We start from the raw sequence: 23,672 nt of genomic DNA on the forward strand, positions 1-23,672 counted from the left end.
GGGAATATGTGATAATCTAACTTTGATTCTTTCATTAAAGAAAACAGCATTTTCAGGGCTTTGATTTTGGAGGCTGGAGATCTTGTAACTGTTCTTGAAAATATCTTCATTTGTCACCCCCTTGGAAAGAAACCATGTGAGTTCTAGAGAAGTAGAATGAAATGGAAAAATGTAATAAGGAAAAGTTAATACATTTGTCTGTACTTACAGCCAGTGGAGGGTTTTGGTGTTTTGATTGGGTTTTTGTTGTTGGTGGTTTGTTTTTTTTCCTATTTATTGGAGCAAAAAGACCTGGATAAATTGAGGTACTAACGTGATATAGATGTAAAAAAGGCAAAAATGATCCCTGTCTGTAACTAAAAGGGTGCATAGGGAATTATTATTGTCATTGTACAAGTCACTAGCAAGATGTCGTTTTGAACATCATGCATTCTGTTGGGCGATGATCACTTATGTTCAGAAAAGATGAATTCTGACTGAAACAAGTGCAGAGAAAGCTTATTAGATAATCCAAAACTCGCTGTTATGAAAGAAAATGTAAATGGTTAATGTTTAACGTGGCAAAACAAAAGTTAAGAAGGGATTTAAATGGTGTCTACAGATACACTGTGAGAGGAGAACAACTATTATTTATATTAAAAGAAAGTGTCAGCAATCTCTGAATATGTGGAGGACACAAATAATGCAATTAGTTTTTAATGAACAAAGGAATATAATTCTGGAACGAAACAGTGATGAAGGGAGATAGCTGAGAGGGTGAAGAGCAAGAAACTGGAGCTCAGCATGTGGATGGAAGGGTTTATAGGATTTGATTGCCAGAGATAGTAGAAGCACACTGAGTCCATTTCTCTGGGCTTCATCTTGCTGCTTTTCAGTTGAACAAAACACTTTAGTATATCCACAGTCCAAGTATTTTGTTTTGGGTCATGGAACTAATATGAAACAGCTTGTTTGTGTCTCTGAACTCTGTACTTTCTCTCCGTGGTGCACTTCCTTGGTCAGAGAGGTAGACTACGCTAGGGTTTGTTCCCATGGGCCAGCCTGCCTGCCTGCCTGGACGGGTCTGACTCAGATTGGGATGTCTCAGGAGAGAGAAATTTGCATCCCACTACGGAGAGGTGCAAACCTCCCGAGGAGCAAAGCAGAGCATGAGAGCACGTACTCCCACCATGCAGTGCGCTGACCTGGAACTGCAGTCAGGAGGGTGGTATTTTTAAAAAACGTTTTACCTATTCAAAGCAAGACATTTGGAGTGAAGCAAGAAAACTCCTAATACTTCAGTTTGGGTCTGCTGTCCTTTCCTACCCTGCCTAGATGCAAGTTATTCCCAATGGAATGTCGATTTTCACCCAGATTTCAGTTTTGTAGAAGCAGTGTTTTCCATCAGAAAATCATTCCAACGGAAAATTACTAACTGGTTCTAATACAAAGTGACTAGCAAAGCTCTCAAAATGATTCAGTGGCAAAGCTGGAATGAGAACCCACAGCTCCTGACCACGAACCCTGTGCGCTAACCACGAGACAACACTCATCTTTCCCTGAGCAAGGTTGTTCCTGCAGGATTTCTGCCTGGGCCCGAGTGGGAAAACTCAGACCATGTTGCAAGAGAGCTTTTTGCTACAAGATTTCCTGCTTTTGAGTACTGGGGGGATAACGGGAAAAAGTCCCTGGTAGCTCCCCGGGGCCTCTTCGAAAGGGTTTGGACATGGCGGGAAGGTGAGGGTTTTCACCCGCAGCTGCCGAGGGGCCGTGGGGGCCGAGTGGGCTCCGGCCCCGCCACCACTGGCCTGCCTGTTCAGGGGACCCCTCTGGGGTCCCTACGGCCCTGTCCTCCCTCCATTTTGAGCAACCCCGAGCTAAACTCAGGGCTTATTCCTCCCATCAGGAATCTTCTAACTTTTCACGTAAAGCTCTCAGGGTAACCACACGCAGAAAATCTAACTCGCGGCTTGCAGTCCTGTTTTATTTATTTAAGAAGTGATTATATATTTATGGGTCAAGGTGGGAGGATGTCCTCAGTCCAGACATACGCTTTGGCTTGTTTCTTTGCATTTATTCTTCCCTCGGTATTTGACATGGTTTCTTGCACCGCTGAAATGCCAAACGGTCCTGCAACCCCCCGTATTCCTGCACTTCAGGGCAGCGGGGCTGCGGCTGAGAAATACGATTTAGCGACAGGCCCTTTAACAAAAAGCGCCAGCCCCTCTCCTTGTTTCTGTTTTATTCGCTTTTAAATAAAGGAGAAATACGACACCCTTTCCGAGGCAAAGCCCCTGGTATCAGTTGAATTCCTGACAGGGCCCAGCGCGCTCGGCCCTCCCGGGCAGCCGGCACTCGGCAGGTCCCGCTCGGCGCCCGGGGCCAGCCCCACGCGCGGGCCCCAAACGCGAACCAGATGCCGGCAGCGGCCGGCGCAGCCTTCAAAGGCGGGCGGGGGAGCCGGGCCGCTCCCGCCCCCCTTCCCGCCCGGGGGGGCGGCGGCGCAGGCGCGGGGGGAGCGCGGCCCGCTCCGCTTCCCGGCAGCGGCCGCCCGGCGGGAAACTGCCCTGTCAGGATAAGCGCGGTTTCCCGCGCCCCGCGCCGCTCAGATAGTGTTTCAGTGGGGACAAGTAAGTGACTGACGCTCGCCAAGCGCCGGTGGCGAGTGGCCGCGGCGGGGCCGCCCCCTCAGGGCAGCGCCTCCCTCAGCCCCGCGCGCCGCCGGCCGTCGCGGCCGTTACCGGGGGCGGCGCGGCCCTGCGAGGCCCCGGTCCCGCGCCGCAGCGAACGCCTTCCCCGGCCGTGAGGCGGTGCTGCGGGAGGCGCCCCGGCGCGTTCGAGGTGGTCGGTTGCCGTTAAAGCAAAACCCCCAGCCCAGTCCAGCCCGGCCCGTGGTGGCCTGTGTAACGCCCCGCCGGCGGCGGGCAGCGCCCCGCCACCCCCCTGCCGCGCCCCCAGGCCCCTGCGGCCTGTGCAGGCCGCGCGTCCCCTCAGCTGTCCCAAATGCCCCGCAGAGCCTGGGGTTTGTGTAGCTGGTGGGGAATTGGAGGGTTTACATTCCAGTCTCCCCGCTTGGCTTCTCCAAGTTTGCTTTTACTGATGTTTCCCAACGGCACAGCCTATCTATCACACCTGAATTTAACGGGAACGGCTCTGCCTTTCCTCACGGTCCCTTTGTGCTGACAGGCCCCGGGCAGCGCGGGGGTGCGCAGTGCCTGGGGGGCACCTGAGTTTTCGTGGGGCTGTGGTGGGGCATATCGCTTCCCCCGCCCCCCCCCCGTGCTTCCTGCAGGCCATGGCGTGGGAGTCACCATATTCCCCTACACCTTTCCCTGAACTTTAAATGGCAGTGCTCAGGTGACCTGACGTAGGCAGGTGGGACGTTCCATCACATATGCTTGCCTAATCAACCGGATCCCTGGGAGATTTCCTTAAATGTATTTTTTGCCATTACGCAAGTTGGTAATTTCCAGTCTTGTATCTCTGGCACAGGTATTGCTGGCACTGGTATCTTCTCACTGCTTGCTTCCACTGCTGCCTCCTGCCTCCTCTTGCAGCTCTGCTTTCTCACACCTTTGCAGTGCTGTCTCCTTCACATGGCAGTTGCTCCTGCATTCTCATAAAGCTTGTGGGCTGGCATGGAGCCCACCCCAGTAACCTGGTGGAGTTTAATTGTGGGAGCTCTGCTCCAGACCTCTGCGTAATGGCCGTGTTCTTTGCTAGTGACGTGCTCTGCACCAGTTAGGAACTGATGACCTTGCAGATTCTTTCTCTGCTGAGGTGCCTGGGACCTGTTAGTTTAACAAATTTAGCATCAGCGCTTCTTCTCTGGAGGACACTTAAATTTCAGGGAAGGAGAAGAGAGGGCGCTCTCATCTCTGAGGATCTTAGAAAGGAATAAACAGAAACATTACTATGAAGGTGGTCTCCTCGTTTTTCATCCTCACCTAGTCCCTCATCCTCAAAGACCATTTGCTTAATTTATTGAAATTAATTTTTTTTCTAACTGTACTTAAATATAGTACAAAAACATACTGAAATTTTAAAGTGCCTTTAAATGTTAATGGCTCCTTTCCTTCAGGAATATGTGCTGGCATATGGTAAAAAAAAAAAAAAGGCAAAAAAAAAAAAAGCTGTTTGATTTTTTTTTTTTTTGTCCTGAGAAGGGTGCCTTGGATAGGCGGATGAAAGAGGAAGACGGGGAATTGGGTTCTTACAGGGACAGCTGTTCCCAGCTGTTAGAATCAGACCAGAAATAAATACATAGTGTCAGGAGAGACTAAATAAACTAGTACTGTGCTGAGAAGTATTCTTAGCCACTTCTGTTACTCTGACCTGTGTTTCTAACAGTCCTCAGCTAAATTAGCATTTTAAAATGTTGGTTCTCTTAAAAAAAGTCTTCCTCTTCTCAAATAAGGGCTCTTAGCCATTTTGTTGCTTGTACTTCCTTAATGAGTCTATCTTCTCTTTTTCCATGAGGCATTCTTCCTTTAAGGTTTCTTTTGATTCTGTTAGAGGTTGATCTGTTTCCTGAGAACTAGCAGATTTACAGGAGAGGATCAGATTAGCTCTCCTGTATGTTCCTGTTTTGTGTCTTGGGCTTTTCTAAGGTCATGTTGAAATTTTTCCCTGATACCTGCCACTGGAATATCAAAGAACTTGATGTGCAAAATCGACAGTAGTGGCATGGCCTGGCTAGAAATGTTTCTGAGTGTCATTTTCAAAGGGAAATCGCTGATCAGCTTTGTTTGGGTTTTTTTTTGTCTTTTGTTGATACCTTCTGGCTGGTGTCTTGAGCTGCCTTTGGTTTCCCCTCTGCATTTCCATGTGTGAAAGGGAAAGTACTCAGACTGTTCATAAATTTTGAACTGAATTTGTGACCTTCAGCTGTTTGAGGCAAGCAAGCTTACAAGCTCTTGACTTTTGAAATGTTTTGAGAATGTCGTTTAAGGGAACTTACAGAGAGGTGTTGGCCTCGTACCCTTTCAGGCTTGTCTTTGTGGGAGTTTGAAATTAAGAGACTTATAAGATCATTAAGAAGGCAGATTTTGTATTGATAAAAACAAAACAAACAAACCCCCTCAGCTGTGTATCTAGGCAGAAGGAAGAGAACTCACTGGGTTCAGATGAATAGATGGGCTGCTTCTTTCACCGCAAAAACCAAGGGGGTGTAGACATGTCACGCTTGTATGGTCTATAGAGATCTGATTTCTGTGCAGGTTTTGTGTTTCTTTTAATTTAAGCAAAAGTCCAAGCTCAGTTCCTCTTAAGCAGTTGTGACAGGAACTTCAGGGCTAGTTTTTTTGGAATTGCAGCCCAAATAAATGTTTAATTTTAAAATTACAGATTATTTAGGGCTGTCATTCTTCTCATGCTCTTACTATGCAAGAGTGAACAAATACTGTGTAGTAAACTGTGGATTTGGCTTATAGACACGTTTGCTTCTGGGCTGAGCATCTTGAAAAAAGTGGTTTACAGCATGTCTTTAAAAATTGATTTCACTGTTGCATCTACTGCTGGCCTAAGTGTTCCAGTATCTGCCAGGAGTAATTATAGACAGTTGGTTCAGATGTTGCTTAAAAGTGTAAGTCTTGATGGGAAATGCAGTGGATTTCAGCCAAAATGCTAATTTTGATGTTTTGTCATTTTATAAAACTGTGAACTCAGAACAAATTATTTTTATACTGATTTGCTGATACATAATCACACAGCTAGTGCCAAATCCAATCTTGATGCAGCACTGGAATCTAGAGATGTGATTGGAATATCGACGTTAACCTAAGTTGGCTAATTTGGTACCCACAGTAGCACAATGGCTTTAAATACCCAGGATTCCAGGTAAGCATGTGTACCCTGCACTGAAGCTCATGGTGCTGAGGCTGCTTTGCTCCCGGAATGCGGTTTAAAGTTAGTGTGTATATGGTTACATGAACTGTAATTGTGCCTTTTGAATTGCATTCTACTTCAAGTTATATTTTATAGTTTAAACAGATATTTTGTAAATTAACAGTATTGTGCCAGGGATTTGTTTACTGTATGCTGCTTTTTTTCGATGTGTGTGTTTTGTGGTTTGGGTTTTTAAAATTTGTTCCTCCATTTCCATTATAGCATAGAAGACAATGAAAAAATACAAAAGTCACAGTACAGGAATCTGCCTCTGTTTTACAAGCAACGAATGGAGATTGTTTTTTCTGTCCAGCGTGGGGTATGTCAAAGTGATAAGAGATGCAGGCATAAGAAAGACCTTCTGTAGCATTAGGTTAATAAGCTGATGGATCCAACCACTTGGATCCATCAGTCATTTTGGAGCCTGTTACCCTCCTTTCAACTAGTCATGAAGCTATTACAGCTAGAATTTATGTAATAATCAGATGGCATTTTTCCCCCCCTCACAGTCAATGTAAACAAGATAGTGTCTTCTTTCAGAGCTTAAGCATTCTGCAGTGTCATTTGGGACATGTCTGTCTGCCAGATCATTAGTACAGCCTTTAGGGATGCATGCAGCTGCGGTGTCAGAGGAGGGAATGGAACTAAATAGGTTGGTGTGCACGAATTGTATCGGTTGCTGTTTTCAGGGTGTGGAGAAGAAAGGGTGCTGATATATACCCTCTTTTAATTCCTTCGGTTTTCCTGTGTGAGGATTGTGTCTTGGCATAAACTGGTCAACATTCCCTCTGCTTGACAAATTGTAGGTTATGGCAAGCGTTCAAAATGCTGCAGCCGTGTGAGTGCACCTGTGATGTTCACAAGTGTCAAAGAGTTTAATCCTGAACTACTAATATGGCTGGGAGTTTTGCCACTGACTTTAATGGATGCAGAATCAGACCCTGCTTTTGAAGTGATGGTCCAGTCCAGGCAGGGCCAAGAGAGCCTTGGATGGAATTGGAGCTGTTGGGTTTCCTCAGTAGCATGAGGAAACAGTCTTCTCATTTTGTGTGTTCTGGTGGCTCTTTGCTCAGCCTTCCTTTGCCTGAGAGCTCCTCTGCAGCTGTTTCCTGCTGTTCCTGGTGTTGAACAAGCAACGGAGCAGAGAGCGAGCTGAACTTGTTTCTTTTGTGCAGCATAGTTACAGGCTGGGGGACAAACGGGGCAGCCCAGTTTACCACTGTGACGTTGATATTCAGAGTGAGGGAGCTGCTCTGCCGCTGGCCTCCCAGGCTGTCTCTGACCAGGCAGCCTGGCTGCTCTGCAAGGTGTGCTGTGGCGTTAGCCTTGTGCCTGTTGCAGTGCAGAGCCTATCAGGGCATGCAATAACCACATGGGTACCTTGATCTTCCTTCCAAAGAAAACCAGGGTGAGCAGTAGCCTTAAGTCTTCTCCATGCTCATAGTTGGGAGGAGTTCCTGGGTTCTTCTGTTTAGACAGACTTTGAGCCACTGTTTTGGGAAGTACCTGGAGTTGGAATTCCCTGGCCTTTCATAGCTACCTCTCTGCTCCAAAGCAGCACCTCTCAGTTGATAACAACATGTTATTTTTCTACTGTAGGCATCTCTGAGCAATATTTCTACTTGCCCAGAGTGGTCTTGAGATTGGTACTTGCTGCTTAGTAGTACTTGCTACTGCATTGTATTATGGTACTTATTATTGACACATCCCTAGACGGTTGGAGAGCAGAAAAAATGCTTTTTGACTTAACTGACCATGTTAAGATTGTGAGCTCAGCTCATCACCCAGGGTCTGTAGATAGCTGCAGTGAGCCTTCTGGGGGTGATTCAGAATGCCATGTAATCATGACTGCACAGAGAAGGTAAATATGGAGCAGTTGCTTAATGTCTGTAGCTCAGGAACTTGAGCACATCAAACAAAACTAGCAGGTGGCATGCTCAGAACAAATGAAAGGGCTTTTTCTTACATTGTTTACACAGAACTTTGTAACTTATTACCACAGAAGTTTGCAGTTACAGAAGCTTCCCTGGATTCAAGAAGGGCACCAACAAATTTGGAGAGGAAAAAGCTATCCAAGTCTGCTAATTCTAAAGATAAAATTTCTGGCTCAGGAAGTGTCTCTACTATAGATAGCAGGAGGAAGAAGGTGTCCTGGGGAAGTATCACTGGATGAAAAGGGCAGGCAGGCATACGCTTTTCTGGTGGCTTCTGCTGTTTGTGGCATGATACTGTACTAACCGGACCTTTCTTATGACCCAATACAGCCACGCTCTTCTCTTTAATTAGGGTCCAGAATGCTGTTGCTCTTATGCTCATGCCATATGCTCATGCCAATGGGACTATGGATTGTATCACCCAGTATGAGATCAAGAGAGGAAATGGAAGGAGAGCGTCATTCTTCTGTTTTAGTACAAATCTCTTTTAGAGCAGATTATAGAGAAAAACAACTGTTGTACAATTAAGAGCTTGATATTTGTTGACAACGGTCATGCTGACATCTTTCTGCTGTTCATGAGTGAGATACCTATGTAGGCAGGAGAAGCTGGAAATAAATAAATTTTGGATCTCATTTCTTAGAATACTGTCTAGTCATTTTCATCTCTGCTAATTAGTTACACCAGGATAAACTGGGATATATCTTGCTTTGTATCAGAGCAGGTGGAAGTAGTTTGGTCTGAAAGTATTTAAAATACAGAAGATAGAAGTAAAGGGCAGAAGGCAGCAATGAAGTAATAGCTTTGTCTTGGACACTGAGAGAGGGGAAAAAAACGATATGGAGAGACATTACAGAAGATTAGTACGTAGTGAATTATTTATAGAGAGAAAAAGAGATACTAGAAAGTAGTAGAATATTTTCAGTCCTGTGGTGGAATTTGTTGAGACCATGTTACGATGTTGAGGGGCCAATTAGGAAGGTTTTGGTGGGACAATCTAGGTATTACGGGATTGGGAGTTGGGGTCTGATTCTACTACTAAAATAAGGTCTCTCACTATTTGAAGACGGTTTTCCTTATTATAAGATGTGAGAAGGCTCCACCGGCTTTACCAGAGAATGCATGAAATAATCCAGAAGTGTTTTGTTTTGAGTGAAGAAGCATGCTTTCTCCAGCTTGGTTTTTTTTTTTTTTTATTCCAGTTTTGTTATTGTTAATACAGCCCTCACATTCCTAAGACACAGATCTCCTGCATGTACGTGTTTCTGTTTTGGGAAGGGAAAAGGGGAGAGGAGGTGTGCTTTTGTTCCTTGTTTTTGTTTTGTTTGCTCTTGGGTAGCTGAGAAGTAAATGCTTGTTGATAGTTATAGCATAGTCCCTTGGGCATTTAGGGGTATTATTCTATATTAGTCCCGCCCTTCAACACAGTGTTAGAATTCCCCATCTGCTCCCACTGTCCCACACAGACATGTGCCACCTTTGTCTTTTCACATCCAAACAGGAATTAAAAAACCTGGAAGAGGAAGGGATGTTCACTGTCCTCAAGAAGAGATTGCCACTCTACTACCACCACTTTTGTTAGTTTACTGAAACCCTAGAAAGCCAGCAAAGTGCTAGAATTGCCAATATAACGTCAAAAGTGCTTCTTTTGTTTTATCTCCTTTCTACAAGTGAAAAGCAGCTTTTATTTAACACATTTAGACCTTTTCACACTAGGATTATGAAGCCTAATTTGAGCCTGTTAATCTTTTTCTTGGTAATCCGTAGAAAAGTACAGCTGCACTACTAAAAACATACTGTTTATCCATGATTGTTGGGTCTGGGCAGCCTGCAGCATTCCAAAGATCAAAGTTTACAACAGATGTGCCAGTCCTTCATAATTCCTGGTTTTTAAGCAGACGGTACCACAAAATCTATACTTGCTGCTGATAAATTCTTCTGCTGAGCTGCGGCCTGTGTGCATGGGAGTGTGCAGCCTTCCTGTACTGTTAAGTTTAACAAAGGTACGTCCTGGCAATTTGATAACCATGAAGTACTGTAGGAGAGACTGAGTTTAGTAGTTAGTTGTAATGAGTCATCTGGTTACTTAGTCATTCCTTTCAAATTAAACAATGTTATAGATTTTTTTTTAAAAAGAAATATTTTTGCAAATGACAGTTTCACCCCTCCCTTTTTTTCATTGCCTATGTGGGGAAACTAGCACATTTGTTTAAGGATAAACTGGGAAGTCTGTGGTTTCCAGCACACACATTTTGAATAATATTTATACAGACTATTATTTAATGAGCCATATAAATATTTATCATATGCTGTAGTCCTTTGATCATAAATGGTTGTTTGAAAAGCCATTCTATCCCTGCTGTGATTTGCAAAGAAAGAGGCCATTGCTGTTTTAGCGCTTGGAGGGAATTTTGGCTTCTTGTCCTTGTCTTAGCAATTATAGTCATGGGCTAACACGGTCAAGCTGGACATGTCTTTAATTTTTTTTTTCTCTCTCTTGCTCTGTCTCCTTCTGTTTGCAAATCCAAACAATAAATTGTTAATATGAGGCCCTAATTCTGGACAGGCAAAGCTCTATTGAAGTTTTGGAGGCTTTTTTTCTTGGCTGCAGGAAGCTGGGCTTCCTGATTTAGATACTTCAGGGGTGTAGAAGGTCAGTGATACCATCACCGCTGCTTTCTGCTGCTTGGGAAGGCCATAAACTTGCATCACCCATACAACAGATATTTTGGTGTCTTGTTGGGAGTACTGTGTTCAAGGTATTTATCCATCTGACTGGACCTTTTTATTTCAATTGTTTTTCTGGTTTGCTGTTTTCCTCATGATTTTATTGACTGCAGAAGTTGTATGCTAAGAATCCAATTTGTATTTTTGGCTACAAAATCCAAAACAGGGTTTTCTTTGCACAAGAAAGTTTTCTTTGCATATGGCAATGAAGGTTGGCGTCCAGATTCCAAAGCAAGGGACCTTGTTCTACCTTTGAACTCCATTAAAGAGTTTCTTCCTTTCTGATTTAGAGCTTCTTCTTGTACCAAAGGAATCTTCTGTAAACAAAACTGAATGACAACATTCCTTTTTTAATTCTTATTAAAGTACTTTGGGTAAATATTATCCACCAACCTCACTGCTGTGTTCTTAGGTTCTCAAGAAATACCTTTAGGCAGAGTCCCTAACTAGTGACACTTATGACCTAGAGATGATAGTGCTTTTTCTGGATCCAGTTGACAAATAGGTGGCATACCAAGAGACTGGTATTCCAGAAAATCTCTTGGCATAAAATTATGTTTTTGCAAGCAGATCCGATCCAATCGGAGAGATGCTATACTTTGAACAGGCTGGGTAACTTAGTGCTTGCTGTGCTTGAAAAAAGGATTAATATTTACTTTTAGCCTTTTTTCATAAGATATTGAAATTTTGCTTTATAAATCTAGTTGACCTTTATTCTGAGAAAGACCAGCTAAAATTGGTTTGTTGTTCTTGGTTTTGGACTCTGTCATTTAACTCTTTCTGATGTCCACTGATTTACAGAAATAAAATAGTGGATATGCATAAGCTGATATGTACAGCTTGAGCACGTAAACAAACTGCTTCCTGCGCAGTCACTCACACATGCACATCCTCATTGCTTAGTAAGGAAAAAAGGAAAGTAAACATTACATGGGCTGACTGGGTTCCAGGTTTCAAATGTTTGTGGGAAGAATCCAATGCAAAGCCATAATTTTAAGTGCTGAGTAGGAGGTACTATGAGCTTCATTCTCTAACATCTGTTAAGCTTGTTCTCTAAGTAGCAAAAACACGTTAATGAGCTAAAATCAAGGCTGCCATAACAAGAAGAGAAATAAAAATTTAGAATAATATTGTGCGCACGCGTGTGTGTGAGACAGAAAGAGGCAGGATGTAAAATACTCCTTTTGCTATTTGTATTTGGTGAAAAGCAAGTAAGAAAGATTTGCCTATGTAAAAAAAAAAAAATTCTGCTTTGCAGCTTGTGGTTTATTCTCATCTTTTTATGAGTCAGCAGCTAAAGGCGGTGCCGAAATAGGGAAAAAGAGGGAAATTCGTGAGATAGTATCAGGAACAGTCTTATGCAATTTCTTTATAGTAAAATTTCATGCAAGTAGCTAGCAGCATCTGCAGCCAGCCTTTTAAACTTTGAGGAGATGGAGTGCAAAATTAAAAAGTGAACATCATCTGTTGCAAAGAATGTCTTAAAACTGCTTTTACAGCCAAGGGCTAAGAGGAATGTGGAGAGTGCTGTAAGTATCCCCAGCTGACAGATGCAGTATTAATCACTGATATCAGGAGAACTGTCCTGTCTGTGACAGAGGCATTAGCTTTTGTTAGTCTGACCAGGTCATAGAGCCAGGGCCAAGAAAATAAAGCGAGCTTTCTTGCCAATATTCCTAGGTGTTAGACTCATGGCACACCATTATTTTTAGCTGATTGCTCATCGCTTGAACGGATGACCTTGCTTAACAAGATTAGTGTGGATTGCACCTAATCTACTGGGCAGAATCAGTATGCTGAGAGAGAGTAGTTGGTAGTTCCATCAGTACTGCAATATGCTCTGTAACGCTGATTTTTTTCTAGTTTCTGATATTGTTAGAAGCCAATGATCTGTACAGCTTCGTGTAGTGACCCCACCGTGGTGCATGCAGAATGTGGTGTGATGGCTGCTTTGGTTTGTACCAGGTGGCTTAGGAGCTCCAGTGATGGACAGAACTCCCTCATGGTAAGGCTGTCAAAGTGAAGAATGAAGAAATGGTCCCTGCCCCCCCGCAGCCATAGTCTAAGCATGAAATGACAGGTTCAGGCTGTACAAAATGATCGTATGGGACAGGTTGTGATAACAGATCTCCACAGACTAACCACATTTCCATGAACCATTTACGGAGTAGGATGAGGGGAAGCTGGGTAGGTTTCTTGTTGGTTTATGCTGTTTTAAGTGCAAATGAAACTTTGTCCTAATTCAGGTGTTACGCTGCTTAATTATTATCTAGAATGGTGCTTGGGCTTTTCTGAGATAAGGGACTCCCTTTTTCTTCTTTATTTGACCAGCTGCCCATCAAGAGCAGTGGTTACAAGGCAACCATAGATGTCAGCAGCTACTGACATTGTGCCACCACTATGTTCAAACTGACACCCAAGGATAGATCTTGACCTGTACTCTGGATGTTTCTGGGGGTGGGGCAGCAAGAGGTCTTGGTTTTCTGTCATGTAGAAATAAAACAATTAAAAACCATTGCTTCCAAAGTTGAGTATCATTTCCATTACTATATGATCAGCTATTATTGTCTGAAGGTAGAAAGAGGACTTTCACCATTTTCTGTTCCACTGCTTTTTCTATCAGGCTTTTGCTACCCTTTGCCACCAAACTCAGGTTATTTAAAAAAAAAAAAAAAAAAAAAAAAGAATTGGTTTGAAATGCGAATAATTTTATTGTTCTACTAAGCGGTGCTTTCCGAATCTTTTCCCCTTTGCCTGTGCCCTTCCCTCTAACCAACTCATCCTCCATATACAGAAGTAATCCAGGTCACTTCTTTGGGGGAGATGGGCTGGTTTTAAGTGGAGCCATTTTGGTGCTCTGTAAATACTGCGTATTCATGACATTATAATTGATCTGTTCATTTTCTGGAATTCAGAAGCTACGTATCAGCTGTTTTCATGTGTTCCCGAGGCTTAGTGGGTTCATACAAGCACTGAACTTGATACTTGTCTGACATTTCATGATACTCTGTATCAGCTCTTAGTACTCTCCCAGCTTGATTAAAATGTAAATGTTAACTATTAATTAAGAACAAACTGTGAGAAATTAAGTACAGTGCATTTGTCACTGTATTAAATGTCAAATAGTTAAACATAATATGGTGAAATAAGCAACACATTGTGAATAATTAAATCAATTAACTTCACTTTGTTCTTGTAGGTTGTCAGATAATGGGCAGAGATTTCCTGGGATGCTCTCATAACTCAACACATTTTCAGCTTATTATTTTCTGAGTCTTTAAAATTGTGTGGATTGATGATGGATAGCTCTTAAAAATGTAATCAGTTTGTTTCTCAGGTGTTTGATGGTTTGGTTGTTGGTTTTTTTTGAAGGGCTCCAAATTGGATAGTATGTACCAGATTGTCATTTAGTTATTTTAAGTATCAGCATCACAACACTTTTTTGGGGAGGGGAAACTGTCTTCAGATTCTGCAGAAATTCAGCCTGGCTCACTGTCTCACTCAGCAGTAATATTCCCATCATTAGCTGGTTGGCTCTAAGGGAGGCAGCAGCTCTTGGCTGCTGGTTCCTCTTCAGGTCAGGGTTCAGTGGAGCCAGGCACACCACCCCTTTCACTGCTTCAGGAGTATAATTTGTTTGCCTTGAGGCAATGACATTATCTGTGGTGGTTCTTGCTGTCTTGTCCAGAGGTGAATTCAACTTACCAGGCATCAGCAGCTTCCCCATCTGCCAGAATTCAGAAAAACCCAGGAGTGTCTGGGTTGAAATTTCCCTTCTGTGTAAAGCACTAGCCCCTCATTGCTGCTGAGTTTGGAACTGTACCCTTTCCTTCCCTTCCTGTCTCCTTCCCTCTTTTTCTCTTTACGTAGACGTGGTACTGCATGACTGCTGCTCATTTCCTCGACTGTGTGAGTGCGTGGACTTTATCATAGCATGCATATTCTTACGGGCAAATTTGCAACTTGCTTTTCAGGTGCTTCTGTGCCATGTGACTTAAAAGCAAACATTTGAAGAAAAATGGTTCAACTAGTGCAAGATTTGAAAACTCAAATTAATTAAAAAATACCAAGCGAAGAGTTGCTGCAAAAAAGAGTTAGTAAGCAAAGTGCCTGTACAGCATCACTCCTGTCCTGTTCAGCGCAGTTTTCCATCATCAGTCATTTTATCTGTTCTTAACCCCTTTTTTTATTTTTCCCCAACAGGTTTTATTAAAAATGAACAGTAAGAAGCAAAGTCTGGTAAAATACTATGTTGGAATTGATGTCGGGTCAGCAAGTGTTCGTGCGGCTTTGGTAGACAGGTTTGGGACAGTAGTGGCACATGCAGATCAGCCAATCCAAATTTGGGAGCCCCAACCAGACCACTATGAGCAATCCTCTGCAGACATCTGGGCTGCTTGTTGCTCAGTCACAAAGGTACGTGAAGAAAAACAAAATGAAGGAGATGTGTGTTGCAGGTAGCTCTTCGAGTTTTGAAAGTTTTAAGGTCTTCCAGTCACTGGCCTTTACCATTCAGTTCTGTGCATGCTGTATTACTGTATAATTTGTAACCGTCCTTGTGCATTAAAGGCGCCTTGAGGATACAGCTGATGTAGCCTCATGGCATCTACTAGATAGGTGAGGAGCTGAAGGCCAGAGCGATAGAAGCTTGTGCTACAACTGAAAATAAATTCCTTTGTGCTGTTAGTTCAGGGGGATGACTTAGCCATTGCCTTCAGGATTCACATCTGTGGGGTTTGTTTCGCTGGTGTATATTCTAGCCACGAGACAGTTCTTTGAGGAGTCAGGGTTGCTCAAAACCTGGTACTGCATGTATTTAAAGATTTGCATTGTGCTGCACTGGAGTCAAAGGAACATTTTTACTAGAGAAATCGTAATCTGGTTTATGGATGGTGCCTAACAACTGTCACCTGTGATCTTTATTATAAGAGGATCCAGTATTATAAGATTAAAAAAAAAATAAATGTTTGTGGATAGTATCAAGCATAAATCCAGAATGAAGTAAACCTCACCATAAGAGAGAATTTGTATGTTCTGATGCAACGATCTGCCCATACATGCTGGTGGTAAAAGCAAATTAGTGACCTTGCTTGGCAGCACACATGTAGGCCATTTCATCTCTCTTAATAAAGCCCCAGCCTGCTCTGTGTTCTGAGGTTGGCTTTTTAAATATTAATGATATGCTTGGTAATTTGCAGATGGACAGTTCACCCATTCTCTTGTTATTGATCAGCCTTTTCAAACATTAATGAGCTCGGCTCTGCAGAAATTCCCTGAGATGAAGGAGATGAGGTGAGGGGGAAGGAAGGAAAAGCAGGAGTGACAGGACTGATAGGGAAGAACAGTTTGATGATAAATCACTGCAAGTCTTTTATTCTACTTGTGTGATTTTTCTCTTTGTGATTTGCTTTGTTCTTGCTCTGGACCTCTTTAAATACAATCTCTTATATGTAAGCCATAAAAAATGGTCTTTGAAACTATAGCTTTGCAGAGCCAGTAAGAGACTGGCACTGTAGCAAGTCTAGTAAAAGTATTTCGTTGTAGTACTAATTAAAATAATGATATTTTTATTGTTGCTGAGAAGTGGCATTTTATTACTGCACTACATTTTAGGTGTCTTGCATCCTCACTTGGCACTTAATCCATGTGGGTGTTGTGGGGGTTTTTTCCAGTGCTGCTGGAAGCCATGGAGTTCAGACCTTTTGGGGCAGTGATTTTTTTTTTTTTTTTTTTTTTTTTTTTTTTTTGTTTTTGAAAATCTTCCAAAAAGTATGCTATCCAAAATTGGTAGCAGAGCTTTTGAAAATGTATGCATTGCAGAGGCATTATCACTGCTACAGGTTTTGACCAACTTTATTTTTGGGACCCTTCACTATTGCAAGACAAAAAGCTATGGCACAATTATTACCAAAGCAGTTCTAGAAGGTCGTTGCTTTTACAGGTGGGAACTGAGTGAAGTAACTGTAAACACTTGGCCCTAATCCTATGTCCATGTTTCACATACAGCTCAGCTCCAGTTTTTTAAAAAAGAGAGAAAATGAACATTGCTAGTTTTCTGCTTCCTTGATTTTCTGGTATTTTTGTGCTTCCTGCTTTTATCCAAGCCTGTGGCTAGTAAGATTAAAAAGCTATTAAAGATTTTTCCATGGACCTTTGAATTCAGTTTTGAAAACCAAAGCATTTTTTGTAATTTGATGTCTTTTTGATTAGAGGTGTTAAAGAACACTGAATCTCAAAATTCTGGAGTTCGAACTTGCATTTCTAACTTGTAACTCGTTTTCTGTGCTGACTAGTTCACATGCATATATATGGATATATTTGTGTTCTTGTCTGTTTTGTGTATTTGCAGAAAGTGGTCCGTGGAGTAGATGCTAGCCAGATTCGAGGGGTTGGTTTTGATGCTACATGTTCCCTTGTTGTTGTGGATAAACAATTCCAACCTTTGGCAGTCAACTGTGAAGGTAGGGCTCCAGCACAAAAATTGGTGTTACTGTGCACGTTGTGCCACTGATGTGAGTGAACTTCCAGTGTTACCCAAATGCTTAGTTATGGGGCTGGCTCTTGGAGGTGTAGATGACAGAGAATCTTTATTACAAGAGGATTTTTTTTCTGTTTTTACTTTTATAGTTTTGCTGCAAAGTTAAATTTGAGATAAGAATTACTTGCTGTTTCGCCAAATGTTTGACATCCTAAGATCAAATACATTCATCTTGGCTCAGAGAGTGCTTCTTAGAGAAATCTATGCTCATGTTTTCTTTCTTGTGTGTTTTCTTCTCCTTCAGACTTTACTAATCACAGCTTTTATAGTGCGTATAAATGCCCATGCACACTGGCTAAAGGAATGCTAAAAATGTTAGTGTTGCTATAGTCTTAACTGCTTGCTCTGTCATGAAGCTGCAGGCAAGAGGTTCAGCTTGTGTGTTATATCACAGTAATGTTCCATCTTTGTCTGGGACTATGCTGAACAACAGAAACAGTCTGTGATCTTTTTCTAAACATTTTATTTTTCTTACTAGTTTTTGAGTAGATGATTCAGAAGACTCAAAAAGTCTGTGATGCGCTTTTTTGTTTCCAGTGAATCCCATGTAAGATTAGGTGTGTGCTAAATCAGTAGTTACAGAGCGATAATCACAATTCTGTGTAAGTTCCCTTTCTATTCTCAGACGTATTTGTCATCTTCTCCTATCCTTCTCAGAAAACCAGCTTTGCCCCCAAAATGTCCTTCACTAAATTTAGATGAGATTATTTATTTTTCAGTTTGAGAGTCTTTTACAGTCAGTTCAGTGCCTAATGATGTCTGGGGCTATTTTGGTCTATTGAGTCAAATTCAGTTCTCATTTTTTATTCTCTGATATCCCCAAGAACTTTTGAATTTATGCAGTGATGTTATTAAATAAAAAGACAAGGATGCGCTGAATACTGTAACACTCGTAGGGGTGTGCGATGGTGTGGTTTCAGGCAGTCTCACAGTTCTAAGTTGTATTTCAACTGATGTTAGAAATACTGGTGTGCCTCATACTTCTGCCTTGTCTCGGAGTATATTTTCAAGATTATGCATGAGTGGCTGTGTCGTGAAGTTCAGCAAGAGAGGAATCGGAAGTATCATCTGGATTTCTGTTCTACCTGTCTAGCAGGTCCTCTGTGGGTTAATTTTGATAAAACATTCTTTGCTTCTTGTTTTCAAGTGTTACGCAGACTTGCCAAATGCTCTCTCCTTCCACATCCAGAATAAAAGCATTTCGGCAAGTTACCCCCTGAAACTGTATTTCTGAATTTCTGAAAGGAGTTAGGGTAGTTCTTCTCAGAACAGAACAGGAAGAAGAATCCCTGTAGCTGTCTTAACTAGCTGACAGCTGAGTTAATTTCAGTTTATAACGTAACTGCTCATATTTTGACACGTTTTTAGTTCATAGTCACCAAAATGCTTCTTTTTATTTTTAACTAAATATGTGGTACTTTGTCGAGAAGTTTGGGTTCTTTGCATGAAGTACAGTCTGTAAGAGCATATCATTTCAAAGTTCTTGGATGCTCACAGGCCTGATTGGTTTCAGTCAGCATTCTCAAGGCTCAGCATGTCTTAAAGTTGGTTCAGAGGGCTAGAATTTTGTCTTTAGATATCTACTGTGAATTATTAACACAAATAGAATTTAAGTTTTCTATGTAGAATTGAAAGTGTGAAGTGGCTTAGAGTCTAGTAATTTACAGTACTGAGGTGGGGTTAAACCAGACCTAAAATAACATCTTTTTTTCTTTTCTTTTCTTCTTCTTTCCCAAGGACAAAACTATAGGAATGTTATTATGTGGATGGACCATCGTGCAGTCAGTCAAGTTGAGTGCATCAATGCAACGCATCACAGGGTTTTGAGCTATGTAGGGGGGGTGATGTCTGTGGAAATGCAGCCACCTAAATTGCTGTGGATAAAGGAAGTGAGTACACCTAAGACTGTGGCGTGTTTTTACTAGTGAGTAATGCCCTTTGTTAATTTCTGCAAACAAAATTTCTAAAACAAAAGTCTTCAGCTCAAAGGTGTGCAAAGTAAGGCCAGCCTTAAGCTGTAATTAAAATGTTTTGAGGTTCTTTTTTTCCTCTCAGTTGTTTAGAAATATCTTTGATTTTATTGAAATCTAGTGTTTCCTGATAGAAACATTTAATATGCCTTTCTTACCTGATTTTAAGGTTTTGTGTGTGTGCATATATACACACACACACACAGAGATTTAGCTGCAGGTAGCGAATAGGTCTACAAAGCATCCTAGGATTTAGTTATGGAGGAGTGTTTCCTGCTCCAACTACTGTAGCTGGGGATGCTTACAGAGGTGTAGGTGCTACTTCTGGGGCAATTTGAAAAAGGCACCATCTCACCATGGGCTGTCCTGGCCAGAGGTACTGCCTGCGAGGCATTGTATCCAACAGTGAGGGGTTGTGTGATGTCTTTGGCTGCAGGTAGAGAAACTGTTCAGTTAGAGCTTCAATTTAGTTCTGTCCCACCTGTAGGAAATAGACCACCTGTAGAGGGAAGGTGCTTTGTTCATAATGAACTCTACCTCTGTCTCTTGCATTTAAATTCTGTGTGTTACAGAATGATGTATGGCCTTTTAATAATAACTGTCAGATAAAAGGAGAAATGTTTGCCACTTGAATTTTTTATGACCTCTTGCAGTCTGGCTTTTACATTTGGTCTCAATGATGCTTGCTGTCATTTTAACAAAGCACAAATGTAAATTACTTGCTGCCAGTTTCAAGCAGCCAAAGTCTACTGTCCTTACAAACAGGAACCATGATACAGTAACAAGGTGCAGATTGGGGAAGGTCAAAGGAATTAACTGGTAGAAGCAGGTACTGACAGATTAACGATAATAGAGAATAGTTCTTTGTAGCTGCTATACTGAAAAACAAATATCCATCTACTAGTTCTTTCCATCTCGAGCTATGAGTATCATATGTCAGTCATTTTATAAATAATAAAATTAAGCTTTAAAAACCTTAAGTGAATCCATTGTGTTTAAAACATTTTTATATTGCAAGGTCTGGAGTATCGGTACCTGACTGATCAGGAAAGCCCAGACTATGGGGCTTCTAAGTGTGGTCCCCAGAGATGTAATTCTGTGCTATGGTCCCAAAGCCCTGTGACATAATTGATGTAGTATAAAGGGGGTGGCCAGCATTGCAGGACTTGCTCCCTCCATGAGCAAATGGGTAGGAAATAGAATTCACCTTACCCTAACTGCCAAACAGTAGCAGAAGGGCATTATAGAACAGGGCTTGTTCATATGTCCCCTTTCAGCTCCTGACATACCAGCTAAGGAGATTATTATCCTTAAGAGAGGGCTTTTTTTACCTTGGGGTCTGCTTGCTGAGCTGCTCACACAACAGTTCCTGCATCCTGTGTGGACTAGCAAAGACATACTGTTAAACTGCTTAAGCTTACCTTGTTTAACTCAGGCAACCTTAAGCAACATCTACAGTAGCACCTCAGCCAGCTCATGAGAATGCACAATAATATTTATTATGGAGGTGATTGTAATCAGTTGAGATGTGGGCGTGTAGTGTTAAACTTCTTAGCTTTGGAGAAGTATGTGATTGAGTCTTTGCTTACTGCTTCTATACACGTTGCAAAGTAGGAGGATGAAAGGAATTGCGTGAAGAGTGACAGCCAATCACAATAATGTGCCTATGTATTGCATGACTTTTAGGGCTAGCATCAAAGGTTCGTGTTAGCCTGACAGCTGAAATTCAGCCTCATGTAATGCCGGTGTGCTCACTTTTTGCCAAGGAAGGCAAATTTTACAGTACCTTCGAATGTCAGGTTCTCCAAATGTGAGCTAAAACACCAGTTTGCACATATGTTGTTATTCAGTGGAGTGTCTTCAAGTGGTCTACAAATAATAAATACTTATGTCTCTTCAGTTTTTTTGATATTAATATTTTATATAGGAATAAAATATGACATGGGTATTAAAGGCATGGTCAGGAAAACTGCTTATAAAATGGTTAACGTTTCCTTCATGTGTTTTGAGTTGTATGATCTTTCTTTTCTGTGTTTAGTATATTTCTTTCCTGCTAATACTGCACAGTTCCCAGAGGTGTGGCAGAGTGAGATTTTGATCTAGTTTATATACCACAAGGAAAAAATACTCTATTCTGATTGCAGGATTATTTCGTAAGCTAGTGATAATGCACAAACTGGTAAAAAGGAAGTTTGATTTTCACATCCATTGGGAGAGTCACAAGATTAGCAAGTAGAAAGAAACTTTTCGGTTTTTTGTATGCTTGTTAACTGAGACTATCTGAAGGCTTTGCGGAGTTTAAACTGCTATTCCCTTGTGCTTCTGTTTAATAATTGTGACAACTGGTATTCAGAAAATAACTGCACTTTACCTGGTTTGCGCAGACCACATGTTAAATCAGTTGGCTAGGTGGGAACTTCATGTGCATAAAATTAGACTCTGTAAAAACATGGCCCTTGCTGAGGAGAGGGCCAAGATGGAATTGTTGTGAGCTTGGAATGTTAGGGCTGAGGTGTGTTGGCAGAACTGCCTGGGGGAGTTTTACATAGTGGCTGCCCGCACTGTGTGCCTGGCTGTCTGTGATTGTGGCCTTCAGCCTCTCCAGCTTCCCTGACTACTAAATGTCACCAAATCTGCTACCAGCAAGGTTTCTTTAAAGTATTGTAGATCTGAGAAGTTCATTTATCTTTACTAAATCCTCACCTCTGCTTATGTTTTCTATATCATAGCTGAAATAACCTTTCCTACCGAGGTACTGCCTGCTCCAGTGAGCACTGCAGTCTCAGGAGCTGCTTTAAAATAAGATCCCTCTCAAAGCATCCCAAAAATCTGTTGCTATATTGTAAAGTGCTCTCCCAGAATTTTCTGCCAACCTCTGCAAATATGTACAGTTGGTTCAAGTTTTTTCTGAAAGCACTCCCAGTATTTCCAGAACTATTTCCAGCCATCTGACTGCAAGTGGTGCAGCCTGCTGCTTGATGCAAGAACCATAATGGGTCAGACCAGAAATCTGCTTGCCTCATTTTTTTTGTCTGATTGGTAGTGAGTGTTTTGCTCCATGAACTTAGCTAATCTTTTTCTGAACTCACATGGCACGTTTTGCACCCACTGTGTCCTGTGGTAATGAGTTTCACTGTTTAACTGTACTTTGTGTGAAGTTATCTTTTTTTCTGAAACATGCTCCTAAAATTTCATTTGCCTTTTAGTCCTTGAAATGTATGAGACGGTGAACCTTGTCATTCCCCAGTCAACATCTGCATGCCATGGACCATAGGGATGGGGTTTTTTTCCCTTTCCTTCCTTATTCCTTTCTTACTACTCCTACCTAATGTTGTCATTTCCCTGGCAGAATGCCAGGAAGGGGAAGCAATGGATTGGGCACATTCTTCTATGACCAACCATAATCAAAACTGGCCGAACTGAGGTGTATCCAGAAGGTGCTTTGGGCCTGTGCCCCTGTGGTAGGCGTGATGTTTCTGACAAGTTTTTGATCAGAAAGCTTGACATGGCTACAATATGTACAATACATGGATGTTTATAAACAAAACAAAAAGCACAGCTGTACACTTTGTACAGTCATGCTCCAGGTCAGTGGGTACACCCTAATATATGAAGATTCACTGTTGACTTTCACCTTGAATTCCCTGGAACTTTTTTGAACTCCCCAGGAATTTAATGTTTCTGCTATTAAATGTTTTTGCTATTTTCTCCCTGTACATCTGTGCCTGGGATCGGAGCTGTGCACGTTCCATACCTGCTTGCGCTGGTCTAGGCTTTGCAGAGTGGGTGCAGTGGGGAAAATAACTGCTTTATACCTGAAGTTATGATAAAGTATCCTGGTACTTTTTATAGTGTAATATAAATATAAAAATAATAGTTAAGAATAATTTATAAATCCATTGAAGTAACTAGCAGGGGTAACTTTTGTGTCATTGGGAAAATGTTTGATACTTTTCTTTTAATCAAACTTTATGTATTTGTAACAATAAACAGCATGTAATTGGAAGAACATTTAAGTTAGTCCTAATGAAGTATGTTCCTTCCAGTGGATCCTCAGTTCTTCAGAACTCTTTAACATTGTTTTCTTGAGCTTCAAAGTTATTTAGGCTGGCATAAATGTAAATGTTTCTTTTTTAGTTTATTGCCTAACTGGTAAATATTCAAGACTTCCCTTGACTTTTCCATGTTCCATATTTCATGGATTCAGTCATATGAAACTGCAGTCTTGCTAATAAAAAAGAAGTTGCAGAAATGTGACTGTAAATTAAATTATTTTGTTAAGAGTCATTCAGGAGACTAGCGATTGAGTAGACTAACTAGATGCACTTTTGGAATGAAGTTATTTAAGGTATTGATACTTAGTGAACATTTGGACTGTTGTTATACCTGTAGATTAATTGCATGTATGTTGTCATCAAAGCCTCCCCTCCCTTTCCATGATGCTAACCTGACTATGGAAGGCCACATTAAGAGATCCTATCTTCTCACTTTTGCCCTGGGCTCTCCTAGCTGTAGTATCTGAAAACTTGACCTCTGTGAGGAAGGGTCTGATGTAGGTCAGTTCAGCAGTATCGCTAAGTTTCGAATGATTAGGCTGTCTCTCAGAGAAAGGAATTGAATTTCTGCTAAATAATATGA

At 41.7% G+C, this 23,672-nt stretch overlaps 1 protein-coding gene across 12 annotated transcripts in view; it reads left to right on the plus strand.

Moving 5' to 3' along the window:
- The window catches only part of FGGY (FGGY carbohydrate kinase domain containing), a 325,709-nt gene that overhangs the window by 177,138 nt on the left and 124,899 nt on the right, over positions 1 to 23,672 (plus strand). For 5 of the 12 annotated variants that reach the window (XM_040609878.1, XM_040609879.1, XM_040609877.1 and 2 more), the window contains 3 exons: positions 14,730 to 14,942; positions 16,876 to 16,987; positions 18,802 to 18,953. In XM_040609878.1, coding sequence (XP_040465812.1) covers positions 14,742 to 14,942; positions 16,876 to 16,987; positions 18,802 to 18,953 — 465 coding nt within the window. In that variant the 5' untranslated portion in view covers positions 14,730 to 14,741. Of the gene's footprint in view, positions 1 to 2,495; positions 2,610 to 9,674; positions 9,803 to 12,389; positions 12,532 to 14,595; positions 14,620 to 14,726; positions 14,943 to 16,875; positions 16,988 to 18,801; positions 18,954 to 23,672 lie in introns of those variants that run through there. The other 7 variants (XR_005830063.1, XM_040609873.1, XM_040609882.1 and 4 more) reach the window with 7 other exon arrangements.

The sequence above is a fragment of the Falco naumanni genome, chromosome 11 (assembly GCF_017639655.2).
Source record: "Falco naumanni isolate bFalNau1 chromosome 11, bFalNau1.pat, whole genome shotgun sequence".
Lineage (NCBI taxonomy): Eukaryota > Metazoa > Chordata > Aves > Falconiformes > Falconidae > Falco > Falco naumanni.